At 44.2% G+C, this 20,156-nt stretch overlaps 1 protein-coding gene across 13 annotated transcripts in view; it reads left to right on the forward strand.

Moving 5' to 3' along the window:
• nfixa (nuclear factor I/Xa) overlaps positions 1-20,156 on the forward strand; it is a 107,901-nt gene that overhangs the window by 32,952 nt on the left and 54,793 nt on the right. For 11 of the 13 annotated variants that reach the window (XM_042426241.1, XM_042426294.1, XM_042426304.1 and 8 more), the window contains one exon: positions 2,915-3,446. In XM_042426241.1, the coding sequence (XP_042282175.1) occupies positions 2,915-3,446 (532 nt within the window). Of the gene's footprint in view, positions 1-1,802; positions 2,140-2,740; positions 3,447-20,156 lie in introns of those variants that run through there. The other 2 variants (XM_042426273.1, XM_042426233.1) reach the window with 2 other exon arrangements.

The following is a 20,156-nucleotide window of genomic DNA, read 5'->3' on the forward strand; positions in this document are numbered from 1 at the left end:
TATTGAATTGATCCGTGGTGAGAGCCTTTGTCTCTCAAATATTTCTCCCATGGTGCACTGGGCACAGCTTGGTCCTCTGAGGTCACATGGGTCAGCCAATGAGGATGAGACAAAGTGCTTGCCAGGGCAGCTATACAACACTGTTCCCTCACTTTCTGCTGTTGTTCATTCCCAATTATGTCTCATTGTGTACTTCATAATGCAACACGATGAAAATATGGGCAATTTACTGGCTGCTGTAGGAAACTATAATTCTATTCATTACTACAAAGACCAGCATATCTGAACGCATTAGACTAAGCTCTGTGAATTACAGAGAAGCGGTGTAGCCTGTTTTAGGCAGTTTTACAGTTTTAATATCCACTCGCCGTAGTAAACAGCTCAGCATGTATAGGCTACTTACATGGAGCCGTCCACCGCAGCATTTCTAGCTGTCATTGTCCATTGAATCCTGTCTCTCAGCAGCAAATGGGATTGCTGTCTAATTTGGTAACAGAAACTTTTAATGTGTTTCTGTGTCTGTGCTGTCGGGGCTATTAAAGTGGAGTAACAAAAAAAAAAAAAAAAGAGTGAGGGAGAGAAGGGGCCAGTTTGGATGTGAGAGTGCATTTTGAAACAGGAGAGCATGTTTTTGGATGGTATTTTTTTTGGGGGGGGTGGTGGTGGTGGGGGGTGGGGGGGGTAACGGGCATTTTCTTCCCCCTCCTCTCTTTGTTTGTGTGGTAAATCCAGGAGCAGCTGCTGGTCTCAGGGTCTAGTGGGATTTTGGGCCTGTGTTTTCTCATGCCATCCCATGCCAAGGTGGTGTAACGCGAGCAGAGAGAGAGAGAGAGAGAGAGAGCAGGAGAGAGAGGGGTGTTTCTGGAGGGGGGAGGGCGGGGGGATGCAGTTGGAGAGCGAGCTGGTTTGTTGGGATGGCTGTGACCACGCTGGTGACGAAGGCAGCGAGGGGGGGGGGGATGTGCGGGGGTTTTAGAAGGCGGGTGCTGTCTGGATTGGATGCATGTAAAATTAATATCCTCTGGACTTTGCCTTTGCACTAGATTGGAACTTGTCTATTTGGCTAATGACGCGCCTTCTGCCTGCACCACACACAATCCCTGTCTATCCCCCCTCCCTCCTCCTCCTCCTCTCTCTTTCTCTCCACTACCAGCCACCAACCATCCACTCCTCCCCCCCCCCCCCCCCCCCCCCCTCCTCACCCCCCCAACCTCTTTTGCTTCTCCCTCTGCCATCTCTCTCTTCCCTCCCTTTCAGCGCTGGGAGCGTGCGTATTGGCTGGGCTGTTTGAGACTCGGTGCCAAATAGGTGGGCCCTCTGTGTGTTGGCACAGACTCAGTCAATGGTTAGAGAAGGAAAGTGGAGAGGAAGAGAGAAAGAGAGAGACAGAGTTGGAGAGAAAGAGGGGGAAAAAAGAAGCTGCACTCGGGTTTGCCAGCGGTCGTGCACACTCTTCCAACATTGATTCGGTCCTCTTGTTTTGTTTTGTTTTTTTTTTTCTTCCTTCTTCTTCTCCTCCGTCCGCACCCCCCTTGTCCAGCTCTCTCTCTCCCTCTCCGTGAGTCTTATGCAGATCCTACAGAATTGAACCAATAGCACGCGCCGCTTTGCCAAGCTTTTTTTTTTTTTTTTTTGTTGTTGTTTTCTCATCAAGATATTTTTTTTCTACATATTTTTGCAAACAAACAAAGAGGCTTGTTTAGGTTTTTGACAATTTTATCCGTTTTGCTGCATTTGCTGTTTTACTTTGTTTGTGCACGTCTAGCTCTTTTTTTTTTTTATCCTTTTAGACAGAGAGATTGCTGAACTTCTCCACACTCTCCTTCTGTTGTGCTCTTAAACAGCACCTCTCCTGCAGCTCCTGCTACAGTACCTCCTGTGTTCCTGTGCTGGTATTACACTGCGCCCCCTTGGCTTGTCTCCTCTTTCTCAGCTTTTTTACCCCCTGCTGCTTTTATTGGACAGTTTCTCAGCTTCTCTTTTTTGCTTATTTTTTTTTTCCTCAGTCTTTTGTTTTCTAATATACGCAGCATTACTCCAGCGCATTTTTTGACGCAACAGTCCAGTTTCTGTACTCGTGGTGCATTTTTAAGTTTCTTTGCAATCGGCGGGGTGAATTTATGATGAGAGAGCAAAATGGTAACTACCATGTTATTCCTGTTTTATCCACATGTGTTCTGTGATAACTGCTGTTGTTTGGTCATTTTGAGTGCAGACGCACTTATGTTATTTATGGACAAAATTTAATGTCTTTTTAATGAGACTCTTTGCTTTCATTTTAATAATTAGAATTTGATATGTGAGTTCTCTCAAATAATTTCAGCGTTTTATGTATAATATGTAATAGTTTATGTAGTCAATCTACATTATGTTTTTATAAATGTTACACGTTTTTGCTTTTTTTCAGATATAGATATAAATTTCTATTTATTAAATTTTTTTTAGAATGAATAATGTTTACTAGAATTACTGCTGTTTTTGTTGTAGTTTAGTAACGTTTGTTTCTATATATTTAGGCAGAAAGCGTCTTCTCATCTCTCAGCTCTTTCAGTATTGTGTTTTGTAAAGTGTGTCTTTCAATGTGATGTGTCTGTGTTAGGTAGAGAGTGCGCATCTTTCCCTCTCTCTCTTTCTATCTCTCTCTTTCTCTCTCTCTCTGTCTCTCTCTCTTTCTCTCTCTCTCTCGGCGCCTCTCGTTCATTCTCTCCCTCCGCTCACACAGAGCAGGCGCCGCTCCTCCATGCTGCGCGCCGGTGCTAACTGCCTCTCCTCTCTCTTCCCTTCCTCACCCCCACTCCCTCTCTCCCCGTCCTTCTCTCCCCCATTCTCCCCCTCTCTCTCCACTGCCTCCTCCTGCTTCCCCCCCTCCTCCCTCTCCTCCTCCACCCTCCCCCCGTCCTCCTCCCTCATTCAGGATGAATTCCACCCCTTCATCGAGGCCCTGCTGCCCCATGTCCGCGCCTTCGCCTACACCTGGTTCAACCTGCAGGCCCGCAAACGCAAATACTTCAAGAAGCACGAGAAGCGCATGTCCAAGGAGGAAGAGCGTGCAGTGAAGGATGAGCTGCTGGGGGAGAAGCCAGAGATCAAGCAGAAGTGGGCCTCGCGCCTGCTGGCCAAGCTCCGCAAGGACATCCGGCCCGAGTTCCGTGAGGACTTTGTGCTCACCATCACGGGGAAAAAGCCCCCCTGCTGCGTGCTGTCCAACCCCGACCAGAAGGGCAAGATCCGTCGCATCGACTGCCTACGCCAGGCTGACAAGGTGTGGCGGCTGGACCTGGTGATGGTCATCCTGTTCAAGGGCAGCCCCCTGGAGAGCACGGACGGGGAACGGCTGGTCAAGTCACCACAGTGCACCAACCCTGGCCTGTGCGTCCAGCCGCACCACATCGGAGTGTCCGTCAAGGAGCTGGACCTCTACCTGGCCTACTTCGTCCACACGCCAGGTATGTGGCCAATCAATGCTTGTAATTAGGGAGGGTTCACTGCCAACACATGCCTTTATAATTACCTGTCATACATGCCAGTGTGCGTGTGCATATAAATGTACACACACATTTGAATAATCACACACACGTACACACTTAAACATATGCTTGTGTGACATAGAATGAAACACAAAGACATTGATTAAAATTCAGAAAATAAGTATCAAATAATAATATGTTTCAAAAACACAGTAAAACGGTGTTTCAAATGTAGGAGGGAATTAAGATTAGAACCAATCTATCTAATAATATTAGATGGAAATTGTGAATTCCGAAAAGTTATTTCACAAGATTGAGTGAAATGAATAAATCAAACCTGCCCTGAGAAACAAAATGAAAACGACTTCTTGCTTTTGTTCTCTTACTAAACAGCAAATAGTTTTGCTTTTTGTCTTTTTCATATTTTTCCTTCTTTTCTTCTGTTTCTTGGTGTTTGTTTACATGACAACTTAGTATCAACAGTAATAAAAAGAATATGTGAGTGTGTGTCAAGGGCATTCGGCCAGTGTGCTCTGGCAAGTACGTGTTCGTTTTTCTGAGTGAGGCATTTGCGGCTTCATGTGAGCATGTATTTTGTGTTTTTTATAGGAAGGAATTTGCATGTCTGTGTGTGAGTGTTTTTACGAGATGATCACCACTGTCAAATTGTGTGTTTTTGTGTGATGAGTGAGAGTCGCTGTTTATAAAATCGTACTCAGTCTGTTGAAGTGTATGTGTCACGATAAGGCCATTGTAGCCAGGGATTGTCATTTGGCCACAGCCCAGATTGTGTGTGTGTGTGTGTGTGTGTGTGTGTGAGCAGAGCCGTGAGTCTCCTGCTCTCAGGCCGCAGGCTGCTGCCGCCTTCACCGTCTGCCTGAACGCTAGCACCACGTTGGACCTGGCTGCCAAACACACACACTCACACACTAAACGCCAGTGCTCACAGACAGCCAGTACTATTGCAGCCACCTTCACACCCATACACACACACACACACACACACACACATACAAACACAGCTAAATAAAGATACACACATTCGGTGAAAAAAGAAAGAAAAACAACTCTGTCATCTTTGTGGCGCACTTTCACACGTAAAGCCAAACACGGTTTTAGTCACGAGTGCGTACACACACCCACATATCACGCACACTCGGCCAAGGACTATCATAGATACAGTTTGATACAGCCAAACATTGTTGTATCTCAGCCACCATCGTGGATACACACACATCCACACACGGCCAAACATCGCTCACTGTAGCCTCCAGTGCGCGTACACACACAGCCAAAACACTGGCTGTGTTATCGTTTTTTTCCCCCACATAGCAAAAAACACTGTCAAAGCAACCACACACACACACACACACACACACGCACATGAAACACAATTCACAGCCAAATCCTCCAAACACACACTACTTCACCATTTGCTGGCTACATATACATACAAACACAGGCTCATGACCTAATATTATCTCAGCTGGAATTTTCTGGAAATTTCAAACAGTGACTCAACCGGCTTCACGCACGCACACACACACACACACACACACACACACACAACATACCCTATAGTAGTTGCTACCCAAACACACACACACACACACTCTTTCTGCTTAGGCAGAACTCTTATGGTAGCCGCTAACTCGAGTGAAGCTAAATGCTATCACAGCCGTTCCTCAGTGTCTCTCTCTCTCTCTCTCTCTCTCTCTCTCTCTGACTCACACACACACACACAAAATCTCGGTCCAGGCCAAACACCTCACGCGGGCCGAGCCAAACCCTGGCAGCAGCTCCAGCTTCACTCTGTTGGTCTGTCTGTGGCGGTGATAAACCGTAGGCAGCGGGCAGTCCTGACGTTGACTGAGGAAATCTGTCACACTCTTTAAGTAGAATCTCTTTTAGTAGTTTTTTATTTGTACTTTTTTTTTCCCGGAATATTATTGTTAAATTAATTTATATTTTTATTATTTTACTGACTTTGTTATTGCATTATAGCTGATAAATGCTGCGAGAAAGAAAAGTGTTTTTATAATGTGTTATTGTGGGTTTTGGATCAGTGAGTTGTGTTTTAGGATTTAGTAACATATCTGTAGAGCTTCTGTTTGCACAAATTAATTATGAAACGTATTTTATTTGTGTCAGTTATACTCTTAGATTATTCTGCATTATAACATTATCTTTATTTATTTTGGCTCAGAAAATCAGCTTGTAAATTAAATTGTAGTCTTATACTAGAAGGCTGCTTTTCAGTTTGGGAAGTGAAATTATCATAATAGTGTGTGGTATTTTGATCTATACAGTAAAATCAATTTTTCACCTGAGTATCTTTAGACCTACCGCATTTTCATAACTTATTGATTTTTTTTCCCATTATTCTGGATGCAGTCCACTTTATAGCAGTAAATATTTTATTTGAAGCATTTCTTCGTGACTTGAAGACTTTTTAGATTTTGAAAATGAAAACTGGTGACTGGAGATATTATTGGAAAAAATGGTGTATTGCACGGTAAAAAGTGAAAAGATTATTATTATTTTTTTTTTTACATATTCTGAGACTGAACACACAAAATGTAAACGTATCATAAGAGATAAATTTTGCCAGCGTTGGCTGTTGAGTGTTCAGTTTGCTGCCTCGCGCTCATCGCTCCAGCTGCTTGGAGGCTGCTGCCCAATACGCTGCCCATTCATGATGTGGACTTGCTGCTCTCCCTCTTATCTTATCCGCCCAACACAGTGTGTCTCACTACTTTTATCTGCCTCCAAAGAGCCCGGGCTCAGTTTGAGTCCTGGTTGGGGAGAGAAAATTTGGGGTGGACAGAAGGAGAGACAAAGGGCAAAACCGCTGCATGCAAACCTGCTCAAAGGTCACCGGCGCTGCACTTGGCTCTGATTTACTTTAAAGTTGTTAATGTGTATTTGTGAGGAAAGCCTGCACTTATCTGTCACATTTATTCATTACAGTGATGTGCGGTTGTGTGTTTTTTTGCTTCAGTCGTGCAATGAATGACAAGATGTGCTCATTGTTTGTTTTTGTTTGGTTTGCGTTTTGTCGGGCTTTAGCATCTCTGTCTTTCCCGCTCCTCTTTGATCCCGTGCACACTTTTGTTTTGTCTCCTTAAACATGGCCCTCATTGTTGCTCTCACAGAGGTAAAGCCTCTGCTGATCTCTTTTGTTTATATTGTAGAAGACAGAGAGAGAGAGAGAGAGAGAGGGAGAGGGAGAGAGAGAGAGAGAGAGAGAGAGAGAGAGAGAGCGCGTTGGAAAGGAGAAGAGGCTGCGATAGTGATTGTTCTGTTTGGCAGCGCCCGAGCCCCGTTGGTGTGGGAAGAAGAGAAAGACGTCTTGTGTTTTGTTTATGACAGAGTGGCAAAAGCTGCCACGGGGAATCTCTGGGCTTGCCGTCAGGCTTTCTCAGGCTGTTCTGGAGCCAGCCAGCCTTTGAGATCCTCTCTGTTACGGAGCATAACACACCGCAGCCGTAACAGAACAAACCACGCTGCCACAATACACAACCTTCTCCCCCTGTTTTCCAGGCACCTCAGATAAGGGGCAACAAACCAGACACGGCAACAACGTCTTTGAACATTGTAACTGAAATACTGGCAGAGAATAGAAGAGAAGAGCAGAGGAGAGTAGTTGTGGAGCTGTACAGAGAGTAGTGCATTATTTTTAGAGTTTTATTAAGAGTGAGTGACTGGTATTATAATGGAGATAGTGATCTCTTGGCCCGGAAGTGCCAAAGGTCTGCCAGGGCACCACACACTGGCAGGGTCCCTTTGGAATGATAACCCATGAATGAAGTGTATTGCATAGGCTCGGTTCACAGTACTAGTTTAGTTGTAATTCTCACTTCTGTTAGTGTGACTACTGCGACGGTGGGTATACATCATCTGGGGAGAAATCATTTAGCTGCATTTCATAATGTGTTTGATTTGATTTATAGCTTTTGTGCTGTTTTAGCTTAAACTCAGCACATTTATGATTTATTCAACTTTGGAAAAATAGATTCAAAAAAAAATATTTGTCAGGTCCAAAGTTAGCTCATTGCACTTAGTCATACTTTGGAACTCATTCTTACTCTTTTTTTTTTTAACATTTCTTTCTTTTTTGCGCTGTAAGTGTGATCATGAAAAGATGTTTCAAATGTGTTTCCAATCAAAAGTGCAGTACAGGAAATTTGCAGTCACTCCGAGGGAGGTGTGAAATGTGCTCACCGTGCCATTTCTGCCATGACCGCTCCACACTCCACGCTCTACGGTGCCAGATCCCGCCTCCCTCTTGCTATAGCAGTAGTCATGCCTTGGACGGTGCTGTGAGAAAGCCCAGAGAAACACTAACGCTGTGGCCAGCCCCCCCCCCCGGCCAACTCACTGACCACAGGAAGGATTCACAAATAAAAACCCTACTTGTGTTCATCATCGGGGAAAACTCCCTGAGTGTTCTGAATTTATAGGGGGGGCAGAGAGAAGTGCGGGAGAAAGAGGAGGGAAAAGTGGAAATAGGAGAGGGAGAGTGAAACAGAGAAAAAGAGGAACATCCTGACTGTCATGGCTGACGTGATGAACGGCTCACGATGTGTTAAAAGTTGACAGGATACTCTGATGCTTTCCACAGGTTCCCACTGCTCTGCTGCAGCTCCGTTTTTTTTCCTGTGAAAATAATCTGTTGTTAATTACTTCCTGGATCTCTTCTCTGGCTCCCATGACATCACAAGGGTTGAGTGGACTGTCCTTGTGTGTAAGTGTTTTTGTTTGTGTCTGTGTGTGTGTGTGTGTGCACAGCTTAGGTGGACCCTCAGCAGTGAAGGAAGTTTTGATTGAATGAAATCTCGACACTGAGGGAGTCAGTCAGGTCTGAGGCGTTTGTATTGTGTGTTGTGGGAACAGGGCCCACGCTGGCTAAGAAAAGCTCTCCACATGCAGAGTGGCTTTGGCATCGCTAAATGTTCACTGGTGGCTCTAGTTTAGCAGGGCCCGCGTCTTCTTTTTGCGCATCTCTGTCTTTCAGTCTGGCGTCAGGAGCACATCGAGGTGGCTACGTATCAAATCCGAAGGGTTAAGATAGAGAGAGAGCCCCGTCACATTAGAGAGACAGGGTAGAGGGAGTCTTCTCACACTATTCTTGGCTTTGGAAAAAAGTCTGTGTATTTGGATAGCTAATGGTGTCGGGCTAGCCAAAGCCCTGTTGTGTGCTCATTCGCTCCAAAACATGTACACACACACACACACACACACACACACACACAGACGCAAGGCTAACGTCGGGGTGTCACAGACGTACATAGATTGGTCCAAAACCGCAGGGTCTGCATTTATCTCATGAGACCATGATGACACAAGCAGACTCGAGGGGAAATAAAAAAACATGAGAAAGGCGAGTCAAAGACAATGTTGTTATGTTTGGTCTCCCATTAAATTGACCAGTGAAAACTGGCACGCTCCGCGATACGGTGCCATTGTCCTAGAAACGACTGCCTGCTTTTTTGGTTTTTACATAACGATCATAAGCCTCAGTTTCTTTGGCCGTGCCTGACTCGGGAGAGAGTAAAACCCCTGAACATTGCTGGTCTACCCGCATCTGTTTCCTTTTGTGTGAAGAGTTTCAGCATTGGGAGATATGCAGTAAACAGATTATTCCAGTGAAATTATGAGGCCATCATCGTGGTGGAAGAGACAAATGAGGCACTTTGTGCTATTTGGCTGTTTTTATAAAAATTTTCTTTGATCCCCGCTTTCTTTTTGAATGAACTCAGCTGTCCGATTTTTCCTCTTTCTCCTTCAGGAGAAGCTTTCTGTTTTAAAGGCAGTACAGGTAGAAAAGCAGAAGAATTGACTGACTGTTTTTTTTTCATGATGGAAGACAGGAATCGTGTCAAATAAGTATGGCACATGTTTTCTTCATTATTAATGATGCATAAGTTTTTTTTCCTTTGTGGTATTCCACTTAAATACAAACATTTATCATTTAGAATTACAGCTACCTTGTTTGTGTAGTAATTTATATTTCCCTAAAGTGAAGCTTACATTCATCATTGTCAGATATAAAGTTTCCAAATACCTTTTTCATCTATATGTAAGTCTAGATATGTGTTAAATTTCATTTGTTGAAATGTATTATTTATCATCATTATTACTATTATTAAAAAAAATAATAACAATGTAATAAATGATTACTATATTTGTGTGATAATACTGAGATCTGTTGAAAGGTATTTATATAAATTTTTAGCAATTTTTCATTTTGTCCGAGGGGAAAAAAGGGCGTTTTCACATGCTGCTGAACCCAGACTAATACCTACTGTTGAGATTTAATTACACATTAAAACACATTAACGATTGTCAAATAAAAATGGGTGTAGGCTAAGCTAAGCACGCAGTGATAAAAACTGCATTCTTTACTTGAGCTGAGTGGGCTTTTTTACGTTTTTTATTTGGAAAAAAACTAGAGAGAGCAAGAAAGGGGGAGAAAGAAAGGGAGAGAAAGGAAAAGGAGAAAAGAAAAGAAAGAGGTTATTGAGAAAAGAGAGTCAGAAGCAGCGAGGGGGTGGTATTGTCTGTATTAATACTGTGTCTTCCCAGTGCCGGGTCTCTTTTCAGGCTTTTGTAGCGGCGCCAACCATGAAATGTGTCTGTCCCCAAAAACCATATACCCACTCAGGAGGGTTTCCCGACCTCAGAGAGACAGAGAGGAGGAGGAGGAGGAGAAGGAGCAGGAGAAAGAGTGCAGTGGGCAATGCTCACTATCAGGCAGGCCAGCCAGAAAGGAGGGAGAGCCAGGGAACATGGCTTATTCACCGGGCTGCACTCACAGCGAGGCCCTGGCATCGGCTGCTAAGTCTGGCTAACAACGCTATTCAGCACCCCACAGCCATAGTCATGCTAGAACGAGAGTCACAATACGTTTCAAATAATAAGAAACATTACTTTTATTTTTCTTCCGTTTTTTCCTCATAGAGATATTTTCCCCTATAAGAAGTGACGCTGCTGAGTTTTTCTTTTGCTGAATGAAAAGTGAGGTCAGGACTGATTTTAGAAAAATTAAACAAAAATAACCTCTTGTTTTATTTTGCACATGTGGGTTGAAGAATAAAGTAATTATTATGTGGGCGAGTTTAGCACAGCAAAGGAGTCTGATGTTCAGAAAGTGAGAGGAGTTGTGAGAGGAGTTGTGTCGGCGGCCGTTTTTGGCACGATGCTATCTCTCTGTATGGAAGACGCCAAATTTTCATACACAGTCCCTGCCAACCTCCTCCCTCTGATCCTCGCTTTCTTCTCTTTTCTTTTCTTTTCTTTCACTTGTTCCCCTTTTCTTTTATTCCTCTTTAGGGTTCAAATGAATGCCCTCCCCTAGCCTCATTAGCACCCCGGACTCCTGTTTGCAGCTACAGAAAAATGTATAATAACTTGTAAGCACAAACATTTTAGCGCTCAATAGGACCATTATCCTTGTTTTTTTTATGAAAGCGGGCCATCATGGGGCTCTGAGCCTTGACTGTGAGATTTTTTTTTTTTTTTTTTTAATTCTCTGATGTTTCTTTCATTTACTATGCAAATATGTTTTGTCAGCAGCCGTTCAGTTGATATATCTTCACAAAGACCTTTTTAACGGGATCTTTACATTTCATATTTTATTTATTTATTTATTTATTTTTTTAGATAAAATATTTTGAGTAGAGGTAGAATTGTTAGAGAGTTTTTCTTTTGTTTTGTGTAGATTTATTGCCATAGATTTATTCAGCACATAACAAATTACAACTAAATAAGTGACAAAACATTTCTCATCATACACGGTAGATTTATGAATTATGAACGTCCGTTCTTTAGTTGAAAAATGTTTTCACTGTCTTGTGGCGCTCGTCCTCCTTGAGAGACAACCTTCATGAGGGCATCGTTTGGTGTTCATTACACCGTGAGAAGGAGAGCAGTTTAGAGAGGACAGAAAGTGGGGTGGTGGTGGTGGGGGGGGTGGGGGGGTTAGCGGCGAATGAGTGAGCTAGCTGAGAAGCACAACAGAATGCAGAGAATCAAATTTGGCATGCGTCTGTGTAAGCGAGTAAGCTTCAAATCAGTTTGGACACAGATCTAGGACACTAGACGGAGAGAAGAAAGCAGGATGAAACGGGATAGGGAACGACATGGGATTGAGAGGAATGGGGGGGGGGGGGGGTAGTGTGTATATGTGTATGTGTGTTTTGCGGATGGGGGGTGTAGTTAAGAAGAGGATGAGATGGAGGGGGGTAGGTGGTGGGTGAGGTTGAGGCAGTGAGGAGGGTGTGTGTGTGTGTGTGTGGGGGGGGGGGGGGTCGGTGGTGGTGTTTGGTAGAGTGTCCCTCAATGACGACTTGAAAAACAGGCCGGTAAATGAATGGAGTGGCAGTAAACAAGGCTCGGCGCTTTATCAAAAGACTCCATTCATCTGTGAACAGGAGAGTCTCTCTTTTCTCTGAGGAGACAGAGAAACGTCGACGAGAGGACGCCGCTTGTTTAGATAACAGGATGAGTTTGGAGTGGGATGGCGTTAGGGTGCGTGTTGGTTGATGTTTGTGTGAGTTTTGGAGGGGGGTGCAGAGCAGGTGGGAGGTGGACACAGTCTTAATGAGTGGGGTAAGGTGGGGGGGGTAGAGATAGTGAGTTTTTGTTTGTTCTTTATCACTAGCCTGGATTCAGTGATCCAGAGTGTTTTTTTGGGGGGTTAGAATTGTGGGATAGGCCGATGATAGTATGTGTTTGTGTGTCGGGGTACAAAGCAGCGTAGGGGGTGGTGTCCTTTTGGCAAGGCTTATGCATGTGTATACACAGGCGTGCATGTGTGTGAGAGTGCATATGTGCATATGTCTCTGTCTGCTCATTATACATGGTTATTTTTTCCAGGCCGAGTGCTATGCTCTATTTTGCATGATTTACAGTCCTACGAGCCAAGCAGCAGGTCTCTTTTTATGAGAGCTAGAGTTTGGAAGGAGCAGAGTCTTGGGGTCTCAGGGACACTGCGGTGAACCGGCCACAGCAAGGTGCCGTGCATTGGTCTCTGCTTCAGCTGTTCATAATTCAGCCCGTCAGCCTGTCGGCCAAGGGTACCAGGTGTAAACTAAGTGCTAAAAAGTTAATTTGCTCATTTATGTCATGCAAACTTTTTAATTAAGAGGAAGTGAATTTATGGATATAAAGATCAGGATTAAGTCACCTCCAACCACTTAGTGGATTCTGGCTGAAAGAGTCGGGTAGAGAAGCCAAGGCAGAGTGGCGTCTTTCAAAGCCTTTAATGTATCTTATATTTAATTACACTGCACTTTAATGTGAATGTTAACAATTCTTACTCCTTTTTAACTTGCCTGTAATCATTAAAGCAGTGGCCTTGCAGAATGAGATATGAGATGTGCATCTGTTATTTTCAACTGGAACAAACTGACAGCTGAGCTTTATTCTTTTCAATTCCAGCTTCAGAGTGAAAGAAGACACATAATGTGTTCATCTTGTCATTCAATGCAAAGAGTCTCTTTTAAAAGCCCTTTGTGTAGGTTATCAGCAGCATCCAGCATGCGTACTCTCTCAATGTCTCTGTTGCTGCTTGTCTTTTATAGGTTATCAATGATGTTACTTCACCGTCCTTCCATTAATATATCTCTATCTGAAACAGGTCTTTTATTTGACTGTTAGAATCACAGGATTGATGTTAAGCTCGCTGTGGCACTCAGGAACCCCCCTTTTCCTCTCTGTATCCTCTGTCTTGCCACCCCAAAGTCCCCCTCCCAACCCCACCGCCTGTTCCCCTCACGTTTATTGGACCCAAATTCGGGTGCCACCATGGCAACCAAGGCTCCCAGGGAACCTTGCCTGGGTAGAATCCAAGGTGCCTCCAGGGTGGCACTGACTGGCGTTGTCTGCGTCGACGGGCTGTCGCCACGGCAGGTTGCTACAACAGGGGCCAGCCTGTGTCTGGCCCGCCACAGCTGCGTTGGGAGCGCTAGCTCGCTAACCTCCGTTAACTAACTACCAGCTAACATGACCTGCCATATCCGGTGACATTAGCCACTGCTTCCACTGCTGCAGGCCTCGGCGACTGCAGCACGGGGGAAGCAGGGGAAGCATTTCACCAGTATGCATATTGATGTGGCATGGCTGGGTGCCCAGTCCTGCCTCCCACATGAGAGAGAGAGAGAGAGAGAGAGACGAGAGAATGAGAGGAAGAAAGACAACATAGAGATGCATTTTAAATGTATAATATATGAGCATATATGTTATTTTGAACAATGCCTCTCTCCTGTCGTGTGTAAATATTGAGCTGCACACATTTGGCTCCGAGTATCTTGTCAACACATGTGCATGATATTTAAATATGTGATTATGATGTGGGCATCTGTTGAGGCAATACTGTATGGTTTCATCACTGATGCTGGAAACCATCAGCAGACCAAAAATATGAACAAGAGATGAAATTCATTCATGAGGTGTTATTGTTTTATTGTATTTTTTTTCTACAGGATGCTTTCTTCCTTTTGTGTGTGAGTGCACGGCTTCCTGTGTGAAAGTGAATGTATGGTCATCTGCTTCACTCTGTTTATTTGCAATCAAAACAAGCAGGTGACACACACACACTCCTCATACTTAATGTGATGCTTATGTTAGTATGATCCAGATTGTATGCTAAATAGAAAAGGACATTTATGTATATTTGTATTTATTTGCGCTTCCTCCTGATACATAGAAACCCTGAAATCACCTGATCTTATGGCGTGGATCATCTACCCACTCACACACACATACATACACAGCTGAAGCTTGAGTGGGACAGTATAGTGAGGATTTATGTGGTATTTCTTCTGACGCTCCTGGATCCTGCTGACTTAAAGCATCTTCATACTGTTTCTTTCCACTTTCCCATTTCTCTCTGTCCTGGAAATTGGCAATTTTCAAAAAAATATTAACACTTCAGAGAAAGCTGTGTGCTTGGTCTGCAGTGGAATGGAGAGCCTTTTAGTGCTCACAGTCCTATCAGCTTTACTTTTTACTGAAAACTAAATGCAGACTGTCATCGGTAACTAAACGCGCTGCTTCACGTGACTCACTTTTACTCACATACTGTCATATTATCGGCACAAGTGCAGTTTCTCCGATGAATAGACCCTGACTCTGCTGCTTCCTGAGTAGTACTTTCCAGGTCTTAACTGCACAGAGGGTGGGTAGGGCAACACATTGACTCTGCAGGGAAGGAATGGATATCTCATCACCCTGCTTTCTTTAACTATGAGTCAGTATCCGTAATTGCTCACGGGCCAATCACCGCTACAGTACACTGGGTCTCCACTTGATGAATGTAGCAGTGTACAATTTGTCTGAGCTTGTATTCAGTTTAACAAGTGAGTTTGTAAAGTGATTTAGTTCTAAGTTGGTCTTGTGTCACCCTGACAGTTAGGTGGCATCTGTTTTTTAACCACTGCCTCTGTTTTTTCTTAAATCTCTTGCTCTCTTTTCCTTCTCTGTGAGGACAAAGTCAGTGTTTCTTCTTCTTCACTCCTGAGTGAGTTCAGCCTGTGGCAGGGAGACGATATATTCGTCATGCGAAGTGTGTAAGGAGATATGGTGTGTGATCCATGACGGTGCTGGCGGCAGTGTGGGCGCTCAGCGCTGCCAGCTAGTGTAAAGAGGCCAGAGGTAGAAAGTTGAACAGAGGGAGAAAAGTTTGCGAGTACATGGTTGGAGACTGCCTAAACAGGAGAGGAAGTATTATTAAGTTGCTCCCTCCATGTTTTTTTTTTCCTCTTGTTTCTCTCGTCTCTCTCTGTGTTCCTCCTGATCTGAAATTGGGGGGTTAGATTGAGGATAGTGACGGACTAATGAGCCCCCTTTCCTGCAATTACCCTCCTCTCTGCTATTCTCTCTGCGTTTCTCTCTCTCCCTCTCAAATTCTCTGTTCATCTCGTTCACTTTCTCTTTCAAGCTAACCGCTCCATTCCTCTCTCTCTCCCTGTCTTTTCCTTTGCTGTCACCTTCTTAAAGAGTCGTGGTAAGTCAAGGTGGCACTTTGTTTTTAAAAGCAACAGGATGGTTAATTAGAGAAATCTGGTCTTAATTTGTGGTAGATGGTTATCTGAGATGTTGGATGGAAATACTGCTTGTTAATAAAAAAAAAAACCCAAATGAATGAAGAAATGCAACACTGAGCTGCATTTCTCTTTCTTCCTTTCTTTGTTTTTGTTTGATTGGCTTTTTAAAATTTTGGCTTTCTCTACACTCGGGTTTAAAATAGTTTTCTTTTCTACTCTCTCTTTCATGCTATCTAAATTGCAGTTTCTTCGAATCAGGGGCAGATTTTTATTATATGTAATGAGGTTTGGAAAGTGTATTTTACATATGAATCTCAGATATTTGCACATTGGCAGTGACTCCTGGGACATAGGGTAATTCTTTCTTTCCAGTCACTCACTTTGTGGTCTAAACTGCCTCTTGAACACAGGAGGACTTTTGTATATGTGTATTAGTGTGTTTAACTGGAGGTGTTCATGAAAAAGAACATGATTTCTTTTCCTTTCATGGTGCCTGGCTGCTGTTTGTGTTTAGTTTGGTTGCTAGCCTGCTGTGTCTTCCTCCCCACTGCGCTCTGGCCATGAAATGGAGCAGAATTGTCAGGGGTTCGGTTGCCCTTGCTGTTTTTTATTTCCCTGGCGCAACATACAGACTGAACACCCCCCCCCACCCTTCCCTGTGACAGCCTCGGAGGCTATAGATCTCTCTGTATGTGCAATGACTTCAGAGCTTTGTGCACACCATTTTGGCAGAGTGAAATCACTACATTAAAACACTTTTCAGGCATTTTTATCGTTCTCTGTTTTTATTGTCATAATTGTATGTAGTTTTTTTTTTTTTTTTTTTTCTAAAACATGTGACAGCAACATCTCTCTGTGGAGGCTTTGCTCCTAGCTTACAGTTGTATTGGCACCAGAGGTTAGAATAACAGCAGGGTGGCTTACTGAGTCAGGTTAAAGCCCCTCTGGTGTCGGCAAACACCCAGTTTGCTTGAGTGGCCTTGAACAAGACACTGAATCCCTACCAGCTCCAGAGGTGCTACTCTGTAACCGACCCTGACCTCCAACCCTACTGAGGAAAGCAACTAGAGTCAAGAATTTTACAGGGGATCAATGAAGTATCACATTATTAGTAACTCTGAGCATTGCAGCATGCTCTTCGGATGGTAAATGCCTCGCACAGGTGCTAATGGGATGCTACCTCCAAGCTTAGCGCCAACTGCTTCACATCCTAACTCCTGTCGTGTGCCAAGTAAAAGTCACTCTGGATGCTAAATCCTTGCCTAGCGCACGGCGCTAACAAGTCCCAATCTAGACTGATCCCTATTAATACAGTAGGTCATGATCAGCCTAAAACCTCCCAGCATACAGCTGCCCTCCATGTGGCCCAGTGTTACTTCAGGGTCACCCCAATTACTGACTGAGAGAGAGAGCAGGATGAGGAGGAAGATGAATGAGGGGCTGAGTTCTGACTGTATGTGACACATGTGTGGCTGTTGTTGATTAAAAGTTGTTGTTGTAATTGCGGGGCTTAAAATGCCAGGTGGCGGATGTGTCCCGCTAATCCCCTATCTAATTTCGAGGTCCAGGGGTGAAGCTCTTAATCCGTAACACACACATACGCTCACTCATAGTCTTGCAAACACTCATGCACATATGCACATGGACACACAAGCACACATGTGCTGATACACACATTCTCTACGCACACAAAGTTTTGATATTCCCAGGAAACTGTTGGCTTATTTGCACATGCTTTGAACAGCGTATTGCACGTAACACATAAAAGTATGGCAACAGTGCACCAAACACTCACACAAACATGTTGAACTTCACCAGTTTGGCCTCACACTGCGGCCTTATGGCTATCTTTATACACACACACACACACACACACACACACAAACATGCAATACATCTTCATGCAAGTCAGTATCATTCCCTCTACTTTGTCCTTCTCTCTCCCGTGTTTATTTTTATGACTTTGGTGGTTTACAGGGGTTGTTGCTGCACACTGGCACCATATAAAGGTACACTTGAGATAGAAGACAGTGTCACAGGGACAGAGAGATAAGAGGGTTGACTCTCTACTCCACCCTTTACCTCACTTCACCCCTGCTCTGCTGCCACTGTATGTGGGTCAACCACACAGTGCACACAGTGCACACAGTGGATAGCTACAGTATGACACGAGGAGGCCTCACTGGGGAAGGGGAAGGGGGTGTTACTGTCTACGATGGTTATCTTTATATTTCTGCTTTTCTTGGATTTTAATGTCTGTCATTGACTTTTATGCCAGTTTTAATTTCTAAAGCAGCATGTCTTACTCAGGGAATGTATCAAACTTTATAAATAATAAAATGATCTTTCTATTCATCCTTCAGTAACAGTTTTGTTTGGGTTTCCAAAACCTGTTGATCTCTATTCAGCAGAATATATCTAAAACCCTGCCAGCTCTCCCTACCGCTCTCCCTCTTTCTCCTTTCTTTGTCTTTCTCTCACCCTTCTGCCTCTTGGTGGCAGGTGTGGCGGCCATGTGTTTTAAGTATGTGTAGTAGCAGCCTAAGCTAAGAGGGGGAGGAAGGAGGCAGGGAAGGAGGGAGGAGGAGGAACTGCCTTGCCTGGGGCGTAGGGTCATCTCAGGTGAAATGTCTCTGTGGGCATGTGGGCAGGGCCTCGAGGAGAAGAGGGAGGGGTCGGAGCAGGAGTCTGTTGACACAGCAAGATAGAAAGTTTGTTGCTGATAGAGAGAGTGGGACAGATCAGGCAACCAGTCGATAACTAATATTTATACATTCTTAGTGCGAAGTGTCATCAAGTATAGTGCATATTCCAGCCTTTAACTTGAGTTATATTGTTAAGCGGTGGCCGGGATGAGAGCCTTGAGAATGAGAGAAAGAAGGAAAGAGGGTGGGAGACGGGGGAACAACTCCTTCTGGCCTCTGGCTGTACTGTGGATTCAGAAGGAGTTCCTAATAAAGGAGAAATATGCATCCCAGTGATACATTGAGTGACCGGGACAGTGTGAAGTGTTGTGAATTTACAGTGACAGCAGTGAGATGTGTGTTCACATTTGGAGCACTGAGAAAGGTGCCTTGTCAGGGGACCTCTGTCAAAAAAAATAGGGGAGCTGACTTGAGAAGAAACTTTTAGAGAGAAGGAAGGAGGGAAAATAAACTGAGAGGAGGGGTGGGGGGGGGGGAGTGACAGATGATTTCCCAAGTTCAGATATGAAAAGAGGGCGGAGGAAAAGATAGAGAGGAAGGGAGGGAAAGAGAGAAACGGAGAGAGAAGTGAGGAGGTGGCAAGAGAGAAAAAGAAAGAGAGGCTGCAGAGAGAGAGGAGGAACGTAAGAGAAAGAGAGAGAGAGAGAGAGAGAGAGAGCTTCTCTGCAGGGCGGGTTTCCTGAGGTCACAGTACTGAATATCACAGAGGAATGTGGAATGCTGAATCGCTGCCAATGCAAACACACCGGCCGCGCCACCGCCGCCTCCAATGGCTGTCAAGAGCTGCTTTATATACACACAAAGACACACAAACATGCAGTCATATACTGTATGTGTCCGAGCATATGTACAGTCACACAGAACGGCCAGCGCACACTGACATCGGGTTTACTGCACAGATAATCAAATGGCAAAAAAAATGAGCCCAGCGCACTCACATACTTTCACTTGTAGAAACATCCACACTGTCAGCACCTGCAGAAGATGTAATTTTTTTTAGAAGTGTAGCTGACGGCACAGAGCCATGATGATCAGAGACCAGGTTTAGGTAACTTTGAACTGCACTTCTCTGCAGCCGTGATTACTCGACTGGGATATTCTTGCTCTCAAATGAGCGTTATTCAGAAATGTTTTCATTAGTTTGTGTGTGTATGTGCATGTAGAAGGAACATTATAATGGACCGTGACAGCATAGCTGAAATGCAGGGAGCTGTAAGTTATTACAGCTGTGACACACACACACAAAAATACACACACGTATAGACATGCATATGTACAGTTGCACACAGAGTTAATGACTCATTTACTGCAGGTTGGACAAACATGTTAAAACACACTCACACATACACTGATCCAGTGAGTCATACACCATGCACACACATGCTAAACCAGCGTTTGATGTTTTGTCAAGGACTTAGGTTATATCCGCCTCCGGCTAAAAATAAATGCAGGAAAGATGTAGAGGAGAGATCACCTTTGAAGAATTCACGTACAAATGATGAAAAGAGAAAGAGATAAAGTGCTCATCCAAGGGCCAAGAAACTTCCATTTGTCCTCCACGTCAATACCAAAGTCAAACGAGAATCATTCAGAACGTCGGCGGTTGATTGAATCAAGGAGAAGCTGCAGTACAGATGCTCCGACTCAAACAGGTTCAACAGGATGAAGGATAGGCTGCACCACAGAAGAAGATGCACAGAGAGCAGAGATGGGAGTGTTTGTCTGACCTCTTTAGTTTGTGGGCATATATGTGTCCTAATGATTTACTTGTGCACGCCTGCTCACGAGTCCCTATAAAAGTTAACAAGACAAATTGCTGTGTCTCTATCCGCGCTTGTTTTTCTAGCTGTTGTAAATTTAGAGGCTGTAATGTGCATCCCACCCTTTTCCTAGTGTGTGAGTGTGTGTGTCTGTGTGAGTGGGGGGGGTGGGTG

This window comes from Thunnus maccoyii, chromosome 2, assembly GCF_910596095.1.
Source record: "Thunnus maccoyii chromosome 2, fThuMac1.1, whole genome shotgun sequence".
NCBI lineage: Eukaryota > Metazoa > Chordata > Actinopteri > Scombriformes > Scombridae > Thunnus > Thunnus maccoyii.